Here is a 17,065-nt window from a genome sequence, read left to right on the forward strand (position 1 = left end):
TAGACAAGTCCTTCACAGTTGAGCTATATCTCTAGTCTTAGGCTCTTGTTTTAAAGAATTATTGTCATGGTTTTGAAGTACAGTTAAGAATTGAGAAGTTACAGCCGGGCCTGGTGACGCAGGCCTTTAATCCCAGCACTCGGGAGGCAGAGGCAGGCGGATTTCTGAGTTCGAGGCCAGCCTGGTCTACCAAGTGAGTTCCAGGACAGCCAGAGCTATACAGAGAAACCCTGTCTCGAAAAACCAAAAAAAAGAATTGAGAAGTTACTATTTTTGAAGGGACTGTTCAATCAAGTTTCCAAATGATTTTTAAAAAGTACCCTCATGTCATATGTAATCCTGTACCCACTAATGTGGAAAGATGCCCATGGTGTGTTGTTCAGTGGGAACAACAGGCCATAGAACAGTGGGCTCTTGTAACTCCTGCTCTTGTAACATGACACATGTGTAGAGATGTCAAGAAGGATGCTCACTAACATTATCTAGTGATCACCTCCGGAATGTGTGATTTTTGGTGAATTTTACATAAATATTTTTTTCTATATTTTTAGAAAGTACATGATTTTCCAATATTTTTATAGAATTAGAAAAATACCCTTACCTTTAGAAAGTGATACTTTCATATAGCAAAGTTGTATTTATCTTAACGACTACATTTTTTTCCCTCAGCACTCAACAATGTTGGATTTACATGTAGGAAACTAAATACGTACTAAATAGAACATCTGTTTGTCTGAGACAGGATTTCTCCTTAGCTCTGGCTGGCCAGGAACTCACTGTATAGATCAGGCTACCTCCTGGGATTAAGATGCGTACCAGCTGTGCATATATATATTTCAAACATCTTTTTTTTGTTTTTTGGGTTTTTTTTTTGGTTTTTTTGAGACAGGGTTTCTCTGTATAGCCTTGGCTGTCCTGGAGCTCACTCTGTAGACCAGGCTGGTCTTGAACTCAGAAATCTGCCTGTCTCTGCCTCCCAAGTGCTGGGATTAAAGGCGTGTGCCACCACTGACCGGCTCATCTTTTTTTTAAAAACAAATATTTTAAAAAAAAAAAAAAAATATATATATATATATATATATATATATATATATATATATACACACACATACTGTAGTTGTCTTCAGACACACCTGAAGAGGGCATCAGGCATCAGATCTCATTACAGATGGTTGTGAGCCACTATGTGGTTGCTGGGATTTGAGCTAATGACCTCCAGAAGAGCAGCCAGTGCTCTTGACCACTGAGCCATCTCACCAGCCCTCTTTCAGACATCTTACATTATTATATCAAATAGTCTGCTTTCAGTTTTCCATACTTAGTGCTTTGTTTGTTCAGTATGTGATTATTATAATAGTCCTTGTTCTTTTTTCCATCAGTAAGCATTGATTAAGGCTTAACTTGAATAGGGATCTGACATTACAAGGATGTATGGCTATGTCTCGGTCCACACGCCATTATGTCTCCTTCTGCTGTGCCTCCCAAACATGTCTGTTTACCTATAAATATTTCAATAAATGTCTTAAGAGGTAAGGCAGTGTAGGAAGATTCACTGTTTATTAATAGCAAAGGTTCTGTTATCTGTATGTCCCTTGCAGAGACCCTGAAATGTCTAAATTTACATGAGAGCTTCTGTGTGTGGTCCTGTGCATTTCACTGGGGCTCGCGTCTCTGGATCACAGATTCTCAGAGACGCTGTTCCATTGTCCACACAGGCGAGAACCATTGACATGTATATTTTGGACCAGGTGTCAGATAATCGAGTAAATAAGACAATCAGAGGATTGTTAGCTCTTACACATGAAAGCACACATGTTACATTTGGTTTAATGTGTCATAGGGTTACATGATGAAGAAAGGCCACAAACGGAAAAACTGGACTGAGCGCTGGTTTGTATTAAAACCCAACATAATTTCCTACTATGTGAGCGAGGATCTGAAAGATAAGAAAGGAGACATCTTGCTGGATGAAAACTGCTGTGTGGAGGTGAGTGGGCGTGGCCTCTGCATGCTTGCCCTCGGCTGCCCTCTGCTGCCCCCTGCTGTCCATGGGCTTTTCAGCCTCAATCTTACAGACTAAACCTTCAAATAATACCCAAGTGGACATTTCAAAATAAAATATAGTCACTGTGACTTCTAAACTAAAAATTAAAGACAGCCGACAAAATGGGTACCTAATACGAATATATTTTCTGTCTTATGCTTTGAGTAAAGTATAAGGATTAAATCTGAGAGATTTGTGTTTAAGGAATCATTGAGTAAAATCAAGTCATTAAAAAGGCAAAAAAAAAAAAATGCAGTAAGATGATTTTGTAAGTTATCAATAGACTAAAGACCTGGAGCTTTTAAAATACAGCAAATAGAAGAAAATTGATCATTTTGGTAAGATAGGGTCTCGTGTAGCTTGAAGTAACCATGTAGTCAAGGATGGGCATGAATTCCGTATCTTCCTGCCTCTTCTACCCCAGGCCTAGGGACTCCAGGCGTGCACTACCACTCTTCATTTTATTTTTTAAAGATAAGATGTATTTATGAGGACAGGCTCTCATCTAGTCTGAGTGGCTTTAAACCTGCTGTAGCCTTGAACTCTTTATCCTTTTGTCTCTTTCTACACACTACTAAGATTGCAGGTGTGAGCCTCCGTGTCTTCCTTGAGTGGTATATTTTATTGCTGTTAATTCTGTAACGATGTAAAAGTCCTCAAGAACATAAATTTTGTGGGGGCAAGGTGACACATATCCCAGCAATCAGGAGGCTGGAGGATTTCCTACTCTACTTAGCCAGGGCTACATGGCAAGACATTGTGCCAAAAAAATTACTTTTTGTTTTTTAGACTTGATTTGTGTATTAGCCACCACTAGTGTTTTGGTGTTGTTGACTAACATTTAAAATCTGGGACTTCACACTCAAACTATAGAAATGGTATAAAGCTCTATTAATACTTCGTGGAGTGCTCACACTCAGCTAAGCAGAGACCTACAGGATTTTCATAGGCACTGCCGTTTCACTCATAGATAGAGGTCAAGAAGCACAGGGGACCAGCAGTGACAGCTCAGGTGTAAGAAAAAAATCATAGCAGTCAGAGGACTCCTCTAATACGTGCTGTCCCTTCTAGAGTTCCTGCAGGGGACACTCTCAATTGCTAGAGTGCAAGCAAAGAACATGGGTCTCCTTGTCCCCACTGGGTGTTGTATTCGTCTTGTGTAGATGTAGCACCTCAGTCGGGTCTCTGTGACCACACAGGAGGCTGCCTGGAGCAGCTTTAGTAGTCAGACATTTGCATTTGTAGGCGTTTTTCATTGGCACTGAGTTTCAGTTAGACTTACATGTTAAGAAATTAATTGAAATACATCAGAAGAAAACTAAGCCAGGTGTGGTGTGACACATACCTGTAATCCCAGCATTTAGGAGGCTGGGGCTGAAGGGTCGTGAGTTCAAGATCCTCCTAGTCTACATTGTGAGACCCTGTCTCCATAAACAAAATGGTAGTTTCCTGCTGATGGACTACACTTCCCAGCTTCCTTGGAACTATGGAAGTCATTTCCACTTAACAAGAGGCCACATCCTATCTTCCTCTGGACATTTTGGCATCCACATATGTGGGTGACAAAGATGCCACCTTGCCATGAATAAGCATGGTCCCACATAAGGTCAGACCAAGTCTCTTTCTTTCTTCCTTTTCTCTCCCCTCAGCTGCTTTTCAAATAATCTAACACAAACAAAAAAGAATAAAATTGTAAAGAACTAATCATGGTTTCTGTTTTAGTCTCTGCCTGACAAAGATGGAAAGAAATGTCTTTTCCTAATAAAATGCTTTGATAAGACCTTTGAAATCAGTGCCTCAGATAAGAAGAAGAAACAAGAATGGATTCAGGGTAGGACATTTTTTATTATTTTCCACAACAGGGAGCAGAAGGTGGGCATGGTACAGGCTTTTAGTCCCAGCACTGGGGGGTAGACAGGGAGAGGCAGGAACTCTCTACATGGAGTGCCACGCCAGCCTGCTTCTAGAGACCCTGACAGGGAAAAACAAAACAACAAAAAGCCCGAAAAACCAAAACCGTGGGTGCTTCAACTTGTGTTTTCAAACCTCGCCTAGACACTGGCACAGTTTGTTTCCTTATGTTGTGGCTATTGCCACATGAGAAAGAAAACCAAGGAAACATAAGTTCCCCTTTGCGGGGGCGGGGGGGGGGAGTTCTAGACAGGATTTCTCTGTGTAGCCCTGGCTGTCCTGGAACTCACTCTGTAGATCAGGCTGACCTCGAACTTAGAGATCCGCCTGTCTCTGCCTCCCAAGTGCTGGGATTACAGGCATGCGCCACCACTGCCTGGCATAAGTTCCCTTTTTAATTTTTTTTTTTTTTTTTGCCAGTTTATTTGACTTTTTGGGGACAAAACTATATTTTAGGTCTTACTGCCCTAACTCTTGAAAGAGTAGGAATTTTCCTCTAGGCGTATGAAAAATGTTAGCGAATGTTGAGATTTTGGTCATGCACAAGATGGAAAAGGAATTTATGGAGGGTTTTGTAACTCAAGAAACCAATAACTTGAGTAGAGGGTATCGTGTTAGCATTTGAAAAGAAGTGGATGATGTAACCTTATTCATTTGCTTAAATTATCTCAGAAGAAACACAAACTGTTAGCACTGGTTGCTGATGGACAGGAAGCCCAGAGGTTGGGGTGAGAGTAGGCAGAAACTTTTCCTGGGTGTCTGTTCCTGCTTCTCGAATTTGAACAATAGGTATTAGTTAACTAGACATTAAATTTAAGTGGTTGAAAACACCAAGAGCCAGGTGTGGTAGATCATGCCTGTGATGCCACCACCCAGGAGGCAGAGGCACTAGATTGCTGTTGGTTCAAAGCCAGTCTGCACTACATAATAAGTTTCAGGCCAACTTCACTTACAGAGTCAAAACAGAAATGGGGCTAGAGAGATGGATGGCTCAGTGATTAAGAGCACTGGCTGGTCCCCTAAATGATGTTCAGTACCTATGGGTCCCAGGGCATCTCACACCCTTCCTCTACCTTCTGGGAAGTCAGATACACACATGGTGCACAAACATACAGGCTAGCAAACCACTCATATACATAAGATAAAAAAAATGAGATTTTTATATGAAATGTAATATATATTTGCAGACAGTGTTCATCTGTAATATATGTGTCTTAGGAAGTCCTTTGTGTGCTATGCTATACGTAGATTTTCAATAAATAGTAACTACTGTGATATGTATTTACATACAGGGAGGGAAGTGGTTTCATAGACATAGCTGAGGGCAGAGTCTGTAATAGACTGCATATCAGATGCTAAGAACTTCGATTCTCTGTCCTTAGTGTGCCTTAAATTTTATTTGCCTTTAAAAACTGTTGTTATGTATATGTGTGCTGATGACATGTGTGAATGGGTATGTGTGGTATCCAGCTCATGTGTGGATCCCAAGGATTAAACAGGCTTTCACAACTAGTGCCTTTGCATGCTGAGTCATCTTGCCTGTCCTTATCTAGCATTTGGGGGAGTAGGAAAGGGCCAGGTATGTGGTATCAGCACTTGGTAACCAAAGACAGCAGGGTTGCTGTGAGTTTGAGGACAGACCAAACTGGGCTATCTAGTGAAGCACTGTCTTAAAAAGTGTGTGTGTGTGTGTGTGTGTGTGTGTGTGTGTGTGTCTCACCCTTGTGTTTCGTATTATTCGAGTTTAGATATATGATTATAATTCCTGTTCTTTCTCCTTTTCCTTATAGCCATCCACTCCACCATCCATCTGTTGAAGCTAGGCAGCCCCCCACCACACAAGGAAGCCCGCCAGCGTCGGAAAGAGCTCCGAAGGAAGCTGCTAGCCGAGCAGGAGGAGCTGGAGCGGCAGATGAAGGAACTCCAAGCCGCCAATGAAAACAAGCAACAGGAGCTGGAGAGCGTGAGAAAGGTAGGCGCAAGACAGAGACAGCAAGGGAAACGCTATCCTGCTTGGTACTCAAGCCACACAGCCTCAGGAGCTTTGCTTCCTGCACAAAAGTTAGGAGTGGTTTGGTGAGCTGAGTTCTCAGGAGGTGTCCAGCCCTAGGGCTAGCAAGCTGTGTTTATAGGGTAAAGATCTGAGCTGTCCCTCTTAGAGATGGTGCTAAAGGGTTTAGACTTGAACCCTTGTTTTGTGTGTTCACACTTGCTCTGACAGCTCTGTGGGATACACACAGAAGTAGAACTGAGAAGTAGAAGCTGACCCAGATCTATAGGCAGAAGGCTGGGCTGACGGAAGAGCCGCTGTCTTGGACAGTGCTGTTCACTCTGCTGCGGGAGGCTCTGCAGTCACCTGCTGCAGCCAGACAAGGCGCATTCCAGTTTGTGAACCGTATTTTGACACTGACTAGTCATGTGTTTCTGAGGGGAACTAACTCGCTGTGGTGTTTGCTGGAGGTCCTTATGTCTCGCTGCTCTCAACGTCTCTGTGGTTTTACTGTGGTGTTGCGGCTGCTGCTGTCCTTGTTTTAAGGCAGGGCCTCGCTATGCAGCGTTGGCTGGCCCAAAGCTTCCTGTGTAGACCAGGCTGACCTCTAACTCGGAAATCAGCTTGTCTCTGCCTGGGAGTCAAGATGAGGTCACCATGTCTGGCACTGTCTTTGTTTTTTACCTGATTAGAATTTATAGAATGTGGACCAAGGTTTTCCATTATGTTGGGTAAATTATCAATGTGTTTCTTCAAGTATTTTTGCTCCCCTCTTACTTGTTCCATATGCCGTTGAATGGAACATTGTATAACAGTCACCAGATTCTCTGATGCTGTTTATTTTGCTTGTTTTTCTGTCCTTCCGACTGTATAATTTCTGTGTATCTCTTTAGATTGTTGAGCCCCTCTAGTTGATTCTTTTTTGAAATAAGATCTTGTGGCTAGCCTTCAACTCTCTGCATAGGGAAGTTGGCCTTGAACGTCTGATCTTCCTGCTTGCAGCTTCCAAGTTCTGGAGTCATAGGTGTGCCTACCACACCCTGGCTTCCTGACGCTGTGCACGCTGTGCACGCTGTGCACACTGACCTCTAGAGGACTTACTTTTCAGTTGGTTCTTGAACATTACAGCTCAGCAATCTCCATTTGGTTCTTTTAAATTAGCCTCTTTATTGATATGCTTTCTCCACTTGACAGGATACTGTTATTCCTTCCATTATGTCTTTAACCTTGACTTCCTGTCATTCTTTATAGTATTTTTATTGTAATGGCTTTGTAGATACATTCTGGGGCTGCTTCAAAGGCTGTGCCTGTGGACTGTTTTCCTACATAGGGGTTACAAGTTCCTGTTTCTCATACTTTTTTTTTTAGTTGAAAACTGGATGTTTTAGAAGATAAGGTGGTGTGGGAACTATGGATACCGATCCTGACACCCCTACCCGAAGCTTGTCATTGTGTGGTTATTTATTTAGTGACTTGGCTGGACTATTTCCTGGACCCCCGAGGTCTTCAGTCTGCTCCTCCGGGCAGCAGGCTGGGGTGTGCACAGCCACAGTCACCTGGAGTGACCCTCCACACGGCCCTCCTCTTCTCCCTGTATACTTTCCTTCCCGTCACCCCTGACTGTCCGCTAGAGTTCACTGAGTTCTGGTTGCTATGTTTTCTGCAGTGCCTAAGAATGGAGTAGCTTGTCTGAGGTTAAGTTCACACCCAGGTCCTCTCCAGGCCAGTCAGAGAGGGCTCCGCCTAGCCAGACCTTCCTGCTTCTGTCAGGCTTAACTAACCTGGTTGCTTTGCTTCCTGGTGGGACTGCCCACATCTCATTTGTATGCCGCACACAGCAAAGTTGTGTTTGGTGAGCGCTGCAGCGCTTGCTTTTCTCCTTGTGCAAAACTTCCCTGGAAGGCTGAGGGTGTGTGGTGGCAGGGACCTCTAACCCCAGCACCTGGAAGGCTGAAGCAGGAGGTTTGCAAGTTGTATGAGCTTGGATGGAGACAGCAGCACATACCTGGAGCCATCCACAGCCCTGCTTTATGAGTAGAGGGCACAGCCTGACCTCTGTTTCCTTCTCCCCCTGTGGAGCTCTTGCCCAAGTGAGTTTAGACCAGGGTTATCAGATCAGTCTTCTCTGCCTGCCAGCTTTGACCCCAGTGAAAACCCAGCAGCAGCTCCTCCCTTACCCAGCAGAGCCAGAGGGCGCCCTTGTCTCAGCTTTCTTCTGCCAGGAGTGGCACTTCCTCTTGCCTGGTTGGGGGGAGGGGGTGCCTGAGACACAACAGTGTTTTTGTGCTCTAGGATCCAGTTGATTTTCCTCTGTTGTTGCTGTTTTGCTTTCTGTGTATTTCTTTGTTTGTGTTTTGATTTTTGTTCTTTGAGGGTGGAAGGGATCAACTGTGGGGCCTTGGGTATGCTGGGCAAGCACTCTACTGCTCAGATACAGCCTCAGCACGCTAGGATAGTCTGCAAGCTTTAATGTGTTTTGTTTTTTTAAACCAGTTGGTCTTGGAGGGGGTTGAGCACAGGTTGGGATGGGGGTTGAGGAAGCTCCCCGCGTCACCTGCTTGGAAGCTGAGCTCTGGTAACGTGTAAGGAATAGTGTGGTAGGACATAGCACTGTATAGAAAGCTCCAGAACTAGGTCAGACAGTGACCATAGTTGCAAGTGATAATGATTCAGTGGTCTCCTCAGATTCTCTGTGTACAGTGTTTAGAATCGAGTCATTCATACTGGATTTGTTTTATATGTTGACTGGGCAGACTGGTCTCACATCTTTTATTTAATTTTTATTGAATGTATGGTTTTGGTACATGCTTAAGCAAGATTTTCTCTTCCACTGTAACAATTTTGCTTTTCTGGGGATGGGCTTCTGACTGATTGATTAGAAACTGGAGGAAGCAGCATCCCGTGCCGCCGCCGAGGAAAAGAAACGCCTGCAGACTCAGGTAGAGCTGCAGACCAGGTTCAGCACGGAGCTGGAGCGGGAGAAGCTGGTAAGTCTGGGAGCCGCCGCCTCAGCTCTGGAAGGCCGGCTGCTGCCTTATCCCGGCCTTGCTGTGCCTTGGGTGGCTGCTGGGGGTGTTGTGCGCTTGTTTGTGCGTTATCCTTTATTAAGCATCTTCTGTGTACCAGAGAGGTAGAGGAAAAAGATGGGTGCCTTGTTTTCCACACCTCTAAGCAGAATTGTATACAGTGGGGGTGATAAATGCTTAGTTAGTATGGTTACATGTTTTCATTTACTGTCCCTGTCGTCCTGAGGCAGCCAGGATCCTTTTCATTCTCAAAAGGCTTGTGGTATGGACAGTGACTGGCTGTGAAAGAGTAAGCCTACACCCACAGCATTTCTCCTCTGTAGTGAGGAGAGTGAACATAGTCCGCTGAACTCTGGTTGCTGCTGTGACCACGCCAAGGTCCTGTTGCTCTGTGGAGCCGGCTGGTTACTGGAGCACACGTCTCTCATGGAATGCTGCTGTGCTGAGCCCTGTGCCTGAACACGGTCTGCTTAGAGGCGAGATTTCTGTTTGTGTTCAGGAAGGCGCCTGTGATGTGAAGATGTGCAGCTGCCCTCCCTCCCTGCTCTGTCTCTCTGAGCACTAGCGTGATTGTGATTGGTGTGTGCTCCCTGCACAGGTCATTCTGTGAGCTCTCGGTACTCTCACAAGAACACTGGGAGCTAATGTTGGTGACATAAGTCATAAACTGCAGAGAAGTACACCGGCATGTCTGACAGTATGTGCATCAGGGCATGGAACTCCATGATTCACACATGTGAAGTAAACACTACCAGCAAGTGGTACCCCAGCCCTGTCTTTATGTTTTTAAAAACAGGGATTAACTCCTCTTCAGTCCAGAGGGGAAAACCATGCACTTGTTAGGTACACAGTCTCCCCAGGGAAGTAGAGGCAGTAGGACCTGCAGCTCATAGGCTGCTCTGCCTGGGCAAAGGCGCACTCTTTCTTAAGATTTGGAAAACAGATCTTTGGCTTTAAAATAGAAAAGAATGTAAAGAGAAGTTACACTTTTTTTTTTTTTTGACTTGAATAAAAGTATAGAGTAGAAAGGATAGCACGTACAGAACAGGAGTTGGTGTTTATTTTCTTGAACTCCTAGCGTGGATGCTAAGTGCACCCTCCCATTCCCTACATCCTTAGCTGAAAGGCAGAGGTGCCGTGGGAGCCTTGCCCTGGGACAAAGTCACCCAATTTAAGCAAGACCACCATCCTCTCCTCCCTCCAGATCAGGCAGCAGATGGAGGAGCAGGTCGCCCAGAAGTCCTCGGAACTGGAGCAGTATCTGCAGCGAGTCCGGGAGCTGGAAGACATGTACCTAAAGCTGCAGGAGGCTCTTGAGGACGAGAGGCAGGCCCGGCAGGATGAAGAGACTGTGCGCAAGCTTCAGGCCAGGTGCAGATGGTTTGCAGCCCTCTCCCTCGGGGGCTTTGCTTGCTCAGGATTCTAACACTTAGAGAAGGAGCCTGAGACCATGTGTTGTTTAGCTTGGGAGACCCTGCACATTGGGCGGGCAGGGGTGTTTCTTCTGATCCTGGGGTACAGAATCCTTTGCTTGGGGGTCTAAGGGCCTTGTACTGAGAGCAGTCTGGTGGCCTTGTTTGCCAGGATGCACTTCATTCTACTCCAGAATGTCTATCTGCCAGATCAGCTGTAGTGGAAACTTGAATTTGACCTGAGTGGCCCTTGCTGCAGAGGCAGGACGGCCTTGGGCCAGGCTGCAGCAGAGTTTTGGTGGATGGAGAGGGAATATGTATTTTCTGTTTGGTAGTGTGGGATTGGCACCATTTCTTCACATGTAATCCAAGTTTTAAAGTTTTGAAACTAGATTTTGCTCCACCCCTAAACTTTTTTTTAAAAAAGATTTATTTGTTTCATGTATATGAGTAGACTGTAGCTGTCTTCAGACATACCAGAAGAGGGTGTCCATTAAAGATGGTTATGAGCCACCATGTGGTTGCTGGGAATCGAACTCAGAACCTCTGAAAGAGCAGTCAGTGCTCTTAACTGCTGAGCCATCTCTCCAGCCCCACCCCTAAACTTTTAAATTCTGTTTTACAATTTATGATATTTATATTCTCAGAGAAAAATTTTGATTTGAATTTTTTTCTTTTTGACTGCATGTACATCTGTGTGAGGGTATTAGAAGCCCTGGAACTAGAGTCACAGGCATGTGTGAGCCACCATGTGGGTGCTGTGAATCAAACCCAGGTCATCTGGAAGAGCAACCAGTGCTGACCGCTGAGCCATCTCACCAGCCCCTGCTTTGGGTCTTTGTAACATCAGGGAGGACACGAGAAGGATGAGGAGCTGTCCTGGTTTAACCCGTTGTCTTGTTTACTTCACGAGGCCTTGTGGGAGGCAGTACAGATGTACCTGGGCCTTGAGCTGTAGCTCCCCACCCCATGTTGGGGAACAGTTAGAAGGTAAGCTGGTAGAGTTCATACAGCTGCCAGTCCTCAAGTGAGAAGCAAAAGGTGCTGTTTAAACCTGGAAAGAAAAGGAGAGGACCTGAGATGGCTCAACAGGCAAAAGATGTTTGACACCGTGCAAGCCCGATGTCTCTAGTTCTGTCGCTGCCACCCATGTAAAGGAGGACGCTGACTCACGGGGTTGCCCTCTGACTTCCACATACATGCCAAGATCACACAGCACACACATACACATGATAATAATTTTAAAATATTGAAAATGGAAAATAAACTGAAAAAGGAGTTTCCTCTAGTTGTATACTTAGCCAAAAGTGATGGGGCTGGTTAGATGGCTCAAGGGCAGAGGTCGGCTTTATCCCTGAGGTCCACATGATGTAAGGAGAACAAACCTGTCTAATCTCCAGGAGTGGACCTCAGCATACAGCCACACCCAAACAACATAACTGAAAGACATCAAATGTTTCATTTAGAAAAAACCGATTTGGGGCCATCAAGGTGACCGAGTGGGTAAAGCCTCCTGCTGCATAAGCCTGGCAGCCCAGGTCCAATCCATGGAACCCACAGGAAGGGGGAAGGAGAGAGGCCTCTGCACAGGATTACCCTCTGCCCTCACCAGCCGCCAATGGTGCTGTTGACAGTGGCATTAGCAGGTCCTTCAGGAGAAGGTGCAAATCCCATGTCACTTCCAGAGAGTGGCACTCTGAGTGACACGAGACATATTTTGAGCTATAGATTTATTCTTGCTGGGACTTTATAGATTACTCCCATGCACAAGAATCTATGGGGAAGGCATGCTTCGATAGTTTTGAGGGAAACTGGATATCACAGCAGAGGTTAAGCCTCAGGAGATCTGGTAACTTAGACGTTTACAGAAGTACCAGTTCTCCTGTGTGGGGCAGACGATGCTTTCTGCAGTGGTGGCTTTTCTCTGGCTTTGATAATGATAAAAGCAACTAGGGAAAGGGGGGTTGCTTCGGCTTGCAGTTCCAGAGCGGAGTCTGTAATTGCTGGGAAGGCATGGCGTGGTAGCAAGAGCAGGAAGTGGCTCATCCCCTCGCCATCTGCGAAAGGAACAGGAAATGAGATGAGGCTTACAAAGTATGCACCCTGTGACACACTTCTGTGACACAGAAGAATAGAAATGGGCTAGAAGGGTCAGCTGAAAGGCCATATGGGTCTGTAAGTTTTTATGTCACCAAACTAAAGTTGATTTTTATTTTTAAGACACAATCTCACTATGTGGCCCCAGATGGACTGGAACTGGCTCTGTAGACCAGGTCCACCTGCCTCTGACTCCCGAGTGATGGGGTTGAAGGTGTGCACCACCACTGCCTAGCTTTTTATCACTATTTTTGAGAAAGGCTGACCTCAGGAGGGAAATACTATGTAGTTGAGGATGACCTTGAACTCTTGATCTCTGAGCCTCCACCCCTGGAGTGCTGGTTACAGACATGTACCACACCTGTTACTAGCTAGCTATTGAGCCCAGAGCTTTGTACAAGATGGACAAGCACCCGAGTTACACCCCAGGCCCAGGGAATAGCTTTTGAATGCCTGAAAGGGTCCACGTTGTACCTGGTACAGTAGTGTGCACTGCTGCCTCTGCCAGCTGCTAGGATGTTTTTTGTGTGTTTGAAGGCAGCCGGGGCCCAGGTTCTTAAGTAAGGTGTGGGTACTTAATTTCCATGGTACTTGAGTTTAAAGTAGTATTTTATTATGTCAAACTTTTAGTTTTTCTATCTATAAAATAACGGTGATTGCAGGTTTCAGGGCTGTGAGGATGAAGTTAGATATAGCAGGTACAGTGTTTAGCATACCAGTGTTTAGTTTTCTGTTCTTTTATCTCATTCATGGATGGGGAAGATAACATCATGTACAGAATTAAGAAAGATGTTGGCGGAGCGTGGTGGCACACGCCTTTTTTTTTTTTTTTAAAGATTTATTTATTTATTATATGTAAGTACACTGTAGCTGTCTTCAGACACTCCAGAAGAGGGAATCAGATCTTGTTACGGATGGTTGTGAGCCACCAAGTGGTTGCTGGGATTTGAACTCGGGACCTTTGGAAGAGCAGTCGGGTGCTCTTACCCACTGAGCCATCTCACCAGCCTGGCACACGCCTTTAATCCCAGCACTTGGGAGGCAGAGGCAGGCGGATTTCTGAGTTCAAGGCCAGCCTGGTCTACAAAGTGAGTTCCAGGACAGCCTGGGCTATACAGAGAAACCCTGTCTCGGGGAAAAAAAAAAAGATGTTGAATGATAGCGTTAGACCAAGAGAACATCAGAAAAACAGATATAGGAACTAGAGATGGCTCAGCAGCTAAGAACACTTGTTGCTCTTGTGGTGGCCGAGGGTCCAGGTCCCAGTACCCATATGGCAGGTCACAACTGATTCTCCTGCCTTAGCCTCTTGAGTTGCTAGGAGGACAGGTGTGTGCACGCACTTGGCTTATTCCTTCTCTATAAAGGAGGACGCTTAGGCACGGGACGGGCACAAGTGTTGAAACCTTTAGTCAGAGGTCAGTTTGCAAACCACAGAAACCAACTTGGATGAGGGAAGGCAAGGTGATTTATGGGAACGTTCTTGAATAGTTCTCCAGTTCCCTGGAGGGCAGGTGGCCTGGTCTTGAACAGTGGCAGGAACCAAGGGTATGGGCCTGGGGTGGATGCCACAGACACAGGTACTGAGTGTCAGCACTACCATTGCCCCTGCCACCAGTAAGAGCAATTATCCATTGTCTCTGGTTCTGTGCCAGATGCTTTTGAGCCAGAGTTCCAGGAAACAATGGCTTTGCCAAGCTCAGCTCTTGTTCTACATGCTCTGCTGCCAAGGGCAGGCGGCAAGTTCTGTATGGTGGCGTCTGTCCTGGAAGACAGGGCTCCACCTCCCACAAGACCCCACTGTGCTATTCTCCAGCTGCATGAAGCAGCCTGCCCCTGCAAGCCTGCTCTTCCTCTGTACTTCAGCTCTCACTTGGTGGAGAAGAGCACTGGCAAAGAACACAGATGCAGAATGGGTAGCTATGACCGAGGAGTGCGTGTCAGGCCTGTCTGCAGTGCTGTATTCCAGGAAACTTCCAAGGAGCTCAAGTGTCTCCGGGGTTTGGAGTCTGGAAGGGACGGTGTGGTCCTTGCCTCTTTCCTTGCTGCTGCTATAGAGAGCAGATGCTGCAGGTGACAGTGGCTGCCCTGCCAGATGACTTGACTCTCTGGCTCCTTGTTAGACTTGTGCCTTGACACTGTTGGCATTTGGCTACACTGTCTGCACCTTGAGTGCAGGCTTAGGCGGTGTATTGGTTTATTTATTTAAACACAAATGTAGTTGGCTAATCCAAGCCAGCTTGTTTGGCATCGCACACCTGCATTTAAGTCCATTGTGTCCTCAGCAGTACACTTGTGGACACATTCCTTCATCCGTGACGAGGGACTAGTACCTCCAGGATTGTTTGTAATGGGTCTTTATTAGATGAATAAATGTTTCAGTGTTGTAGCAACCAGGCAGGCTGCAGAGCTTGGCTCTCGCACCTGACAGGTAGATGGCAAGCTCTGGGCCTTACTTCTTCACCTCAGATGTGACTGCTAATTGAATCTCCGTGCACTCTGCAAGGCAGCGGAGAGGACACACTCGACTCTGTTCTTGGCATACACTTGCCACTGTCTAAATGCTAGTTTCCATTTTCCTTCAGGTAAGATTGAGGACACTTGGAGCAGGACATGCGGGCTGCTCACAGGCTTTGTGATAGACACTCCTTGCCTCCCAGTCTCCTTTAAGAGGGGGGCCTCGGATGGCTGAGAGGCTTGTCTCTGAAATGCTTGTCCACCTTGGCCAGGGTCCCCAGCAGGGTGTGACCCGAGTGTCCTCTGTGTTACAGGTTGCTGGAGGAAGAGTCTGCTAAGAGGGCAGAGCTGGAAAAGTGGCACGTGGCGCAGCAGCAGGCCATTCAGACAACAGAGGCGGAGAAGCAGGAGCTGGAACAGCAGCGTGTCATGAAGGAGCAGGCCCTGCAGGAGGCCATGGCACAGCTGGAACAGCTGGAGTTGGAGCGGAAACAGGCCCTGGAGCAGTATGAGGTGGCTGGACTTAGCCCTGACACACCTGTAACTGGCACCTTAGATCAGCTGGGGTAGGGGTGGAGCTCTGCACCTAACCCTGCATAAACCAATGTAAACGAACTCCAGCATTCACTTGGCAGAATCTTGCTTAGCAAAGAGAAGAAAGAAGTTTTATTTTGTTTTCTACAGAGGTGTCTGTCCACTCAGGGACCATGCAGGAGTGTGAGAGGGGAAGTACAGTTACACGCTGTGGCAGAGGGTCCCCACGCTGTAGAATTGACTCCAAGGACACAGGGATAGCATGCAGGTGTAGGCAGTACCCATTGCCCCTCCCTGAGGGTGAGCACCTAGGGAGGTCACTTGCTCCCAGCCTCTCACTCAGACCTCATTGGAGGGGCCCATGGTGGCAGAGAGGTGCTGACATTCGAGACCAGAGGAGGTCACCGAGAAGCTACCTCCTCAACACCAATGTCTTAGTTACTGTTCTGTTGCTGTGACAAAACACTGTGACCAAGGCAACTTATAAAAAAGTATTTAATTGGACTTACGGTTTCAGTGGTTAGAGTCCATGATGGGGAATGAAGACAAAGGCAGGGACAGCTGAGCACCCACATCTTCTGAAAGCACAAGGCACAGAGACACTGGAATGGCCACTCTCCTGATCCTTCCCAAATAGCTCCACTAACTGAGGACCAAGTAATCAAACATGAACCTACTAGGGTCACTCATTCAAGCCACCATGGCCATGGCTGTCCTGAGTGTGTGCCAGCAGACCAGCCCTTCCTTTTCATGTCCTTCAGAACCTGTTCCTAAGACTGGCAGCTCTCGTGAGAGAGCTGAGCTAGCAACAAGACAGGCTGGGAAGGGCAGGTGTGGCGCAGAGGCAGAAAGCTGACACACACGGGCCTACTGTCACATGCATGAGGTGAGACAAACCTTGGAGTCACAAGGCTTGGCCTCCACCCTGCTTCCTCCACCTTGGGCAGATGCTTAGCTCTCTGAGCCTGAGTTTTTGCTACGTGCAGTGGATAACGATAGCTCTTTCTCCTTACTGTGACCCTGGTCATTTAATGAGGGAGTCCATGGGTATACAGTAGGTGCCAGTCCATGCTACTTAGATCTTAAACTGCCACTTTTGTCCTAGGGAGTTAAAAAGAAGCTAGAGATGGCAACAAATATGACCAAGAGCTGGAAGGACAAAGTGGCCCATCATGAGGGATTAATACGATTGATAGAACCAGGTAATATTTATATATATGTAATTATCTATTTTAACTTATTTTCTGTTGTATTTATGCAATTTAATTTATGTGAACAAACAACAGTAACTTTCCTAGGGGCACAAAGCTCGCTTCTGTACATAGCACCACATAGCTGGGGGTAGGAGCAGCCACTTGTACTGCTAGCACTTGGGGTCTGAAGTGTGAGCTCATCCTTGAGATGGCTCAAGGGTTAAAACACTATGTAGGCCTGACGACTTAAGTTCAAGTCCTTACCAATACCTGGATGGGGGAATGAACATTTGCAATCCCAGGGCTCCTACGGGGAGATGGGAGCAGAGAGCTCCCTGAAGCCACCATGCTTCTGTGACTTCTCTTAAGCTTGTCCTCCTTAGTAAGTGCTCCCGGGTAAC

At 46.3% G+C, this 17,065-nt stretch overlaps 1 protein-coding gene across 1 annotated transcript in view; it reads left to right on the top strand.

Moving 5' to 3' along the window:
* Positions 1-17,065, top strand: part of Swap70 (switching B cell complex subunit SWAP70) — a 63,639-nt gene that overhangs the window by 44,287 nt on the left and 2,287 nt on the right. The window contains exons 5-11 of the mRNA XM_021197150.2: positions 1,841-1,987; positions 3,767-3,875; positions 5,746-5,927; positions 8,825-8,932; positions 10,176-10,342; positions 15,252-15,450; positions 16,577-16,673. Of these exons, the coding sequence (XP_021052809.1) occupies positions 1,841-1,987; positions 3,767-3,875; positions 5,746-5,927; positions 8,825-8,932; positions 10,176-10,342; positions 15,252-15,450; positions 16,577-16,673 (1,009 nt within the window). The remainder of the gene's footprint in view (positions 1-1,840; positions 1,988-3,766; positions 3,876-5,745; positions 5,928-8,824; positions 8,933-10,175; positions 10,343-15,251; positions 15,451-16,576; positions 16,674-17,065) is intronic.

The sequence above is a fragment of the Mus pahari genome, chromosome 1 (assembly GCF_900095145.1).
Source record: "Mus pahari chromosome 1, PAHARI_EIJ_v1.1, whole genome shotgun sequence".
In the NCBI taxonomy this organism is placed as follows: Eukaryota; Metazoa; Chordata; class Mammalia; order Rodentia; family Muridae; genus Mus; species Mus pahari.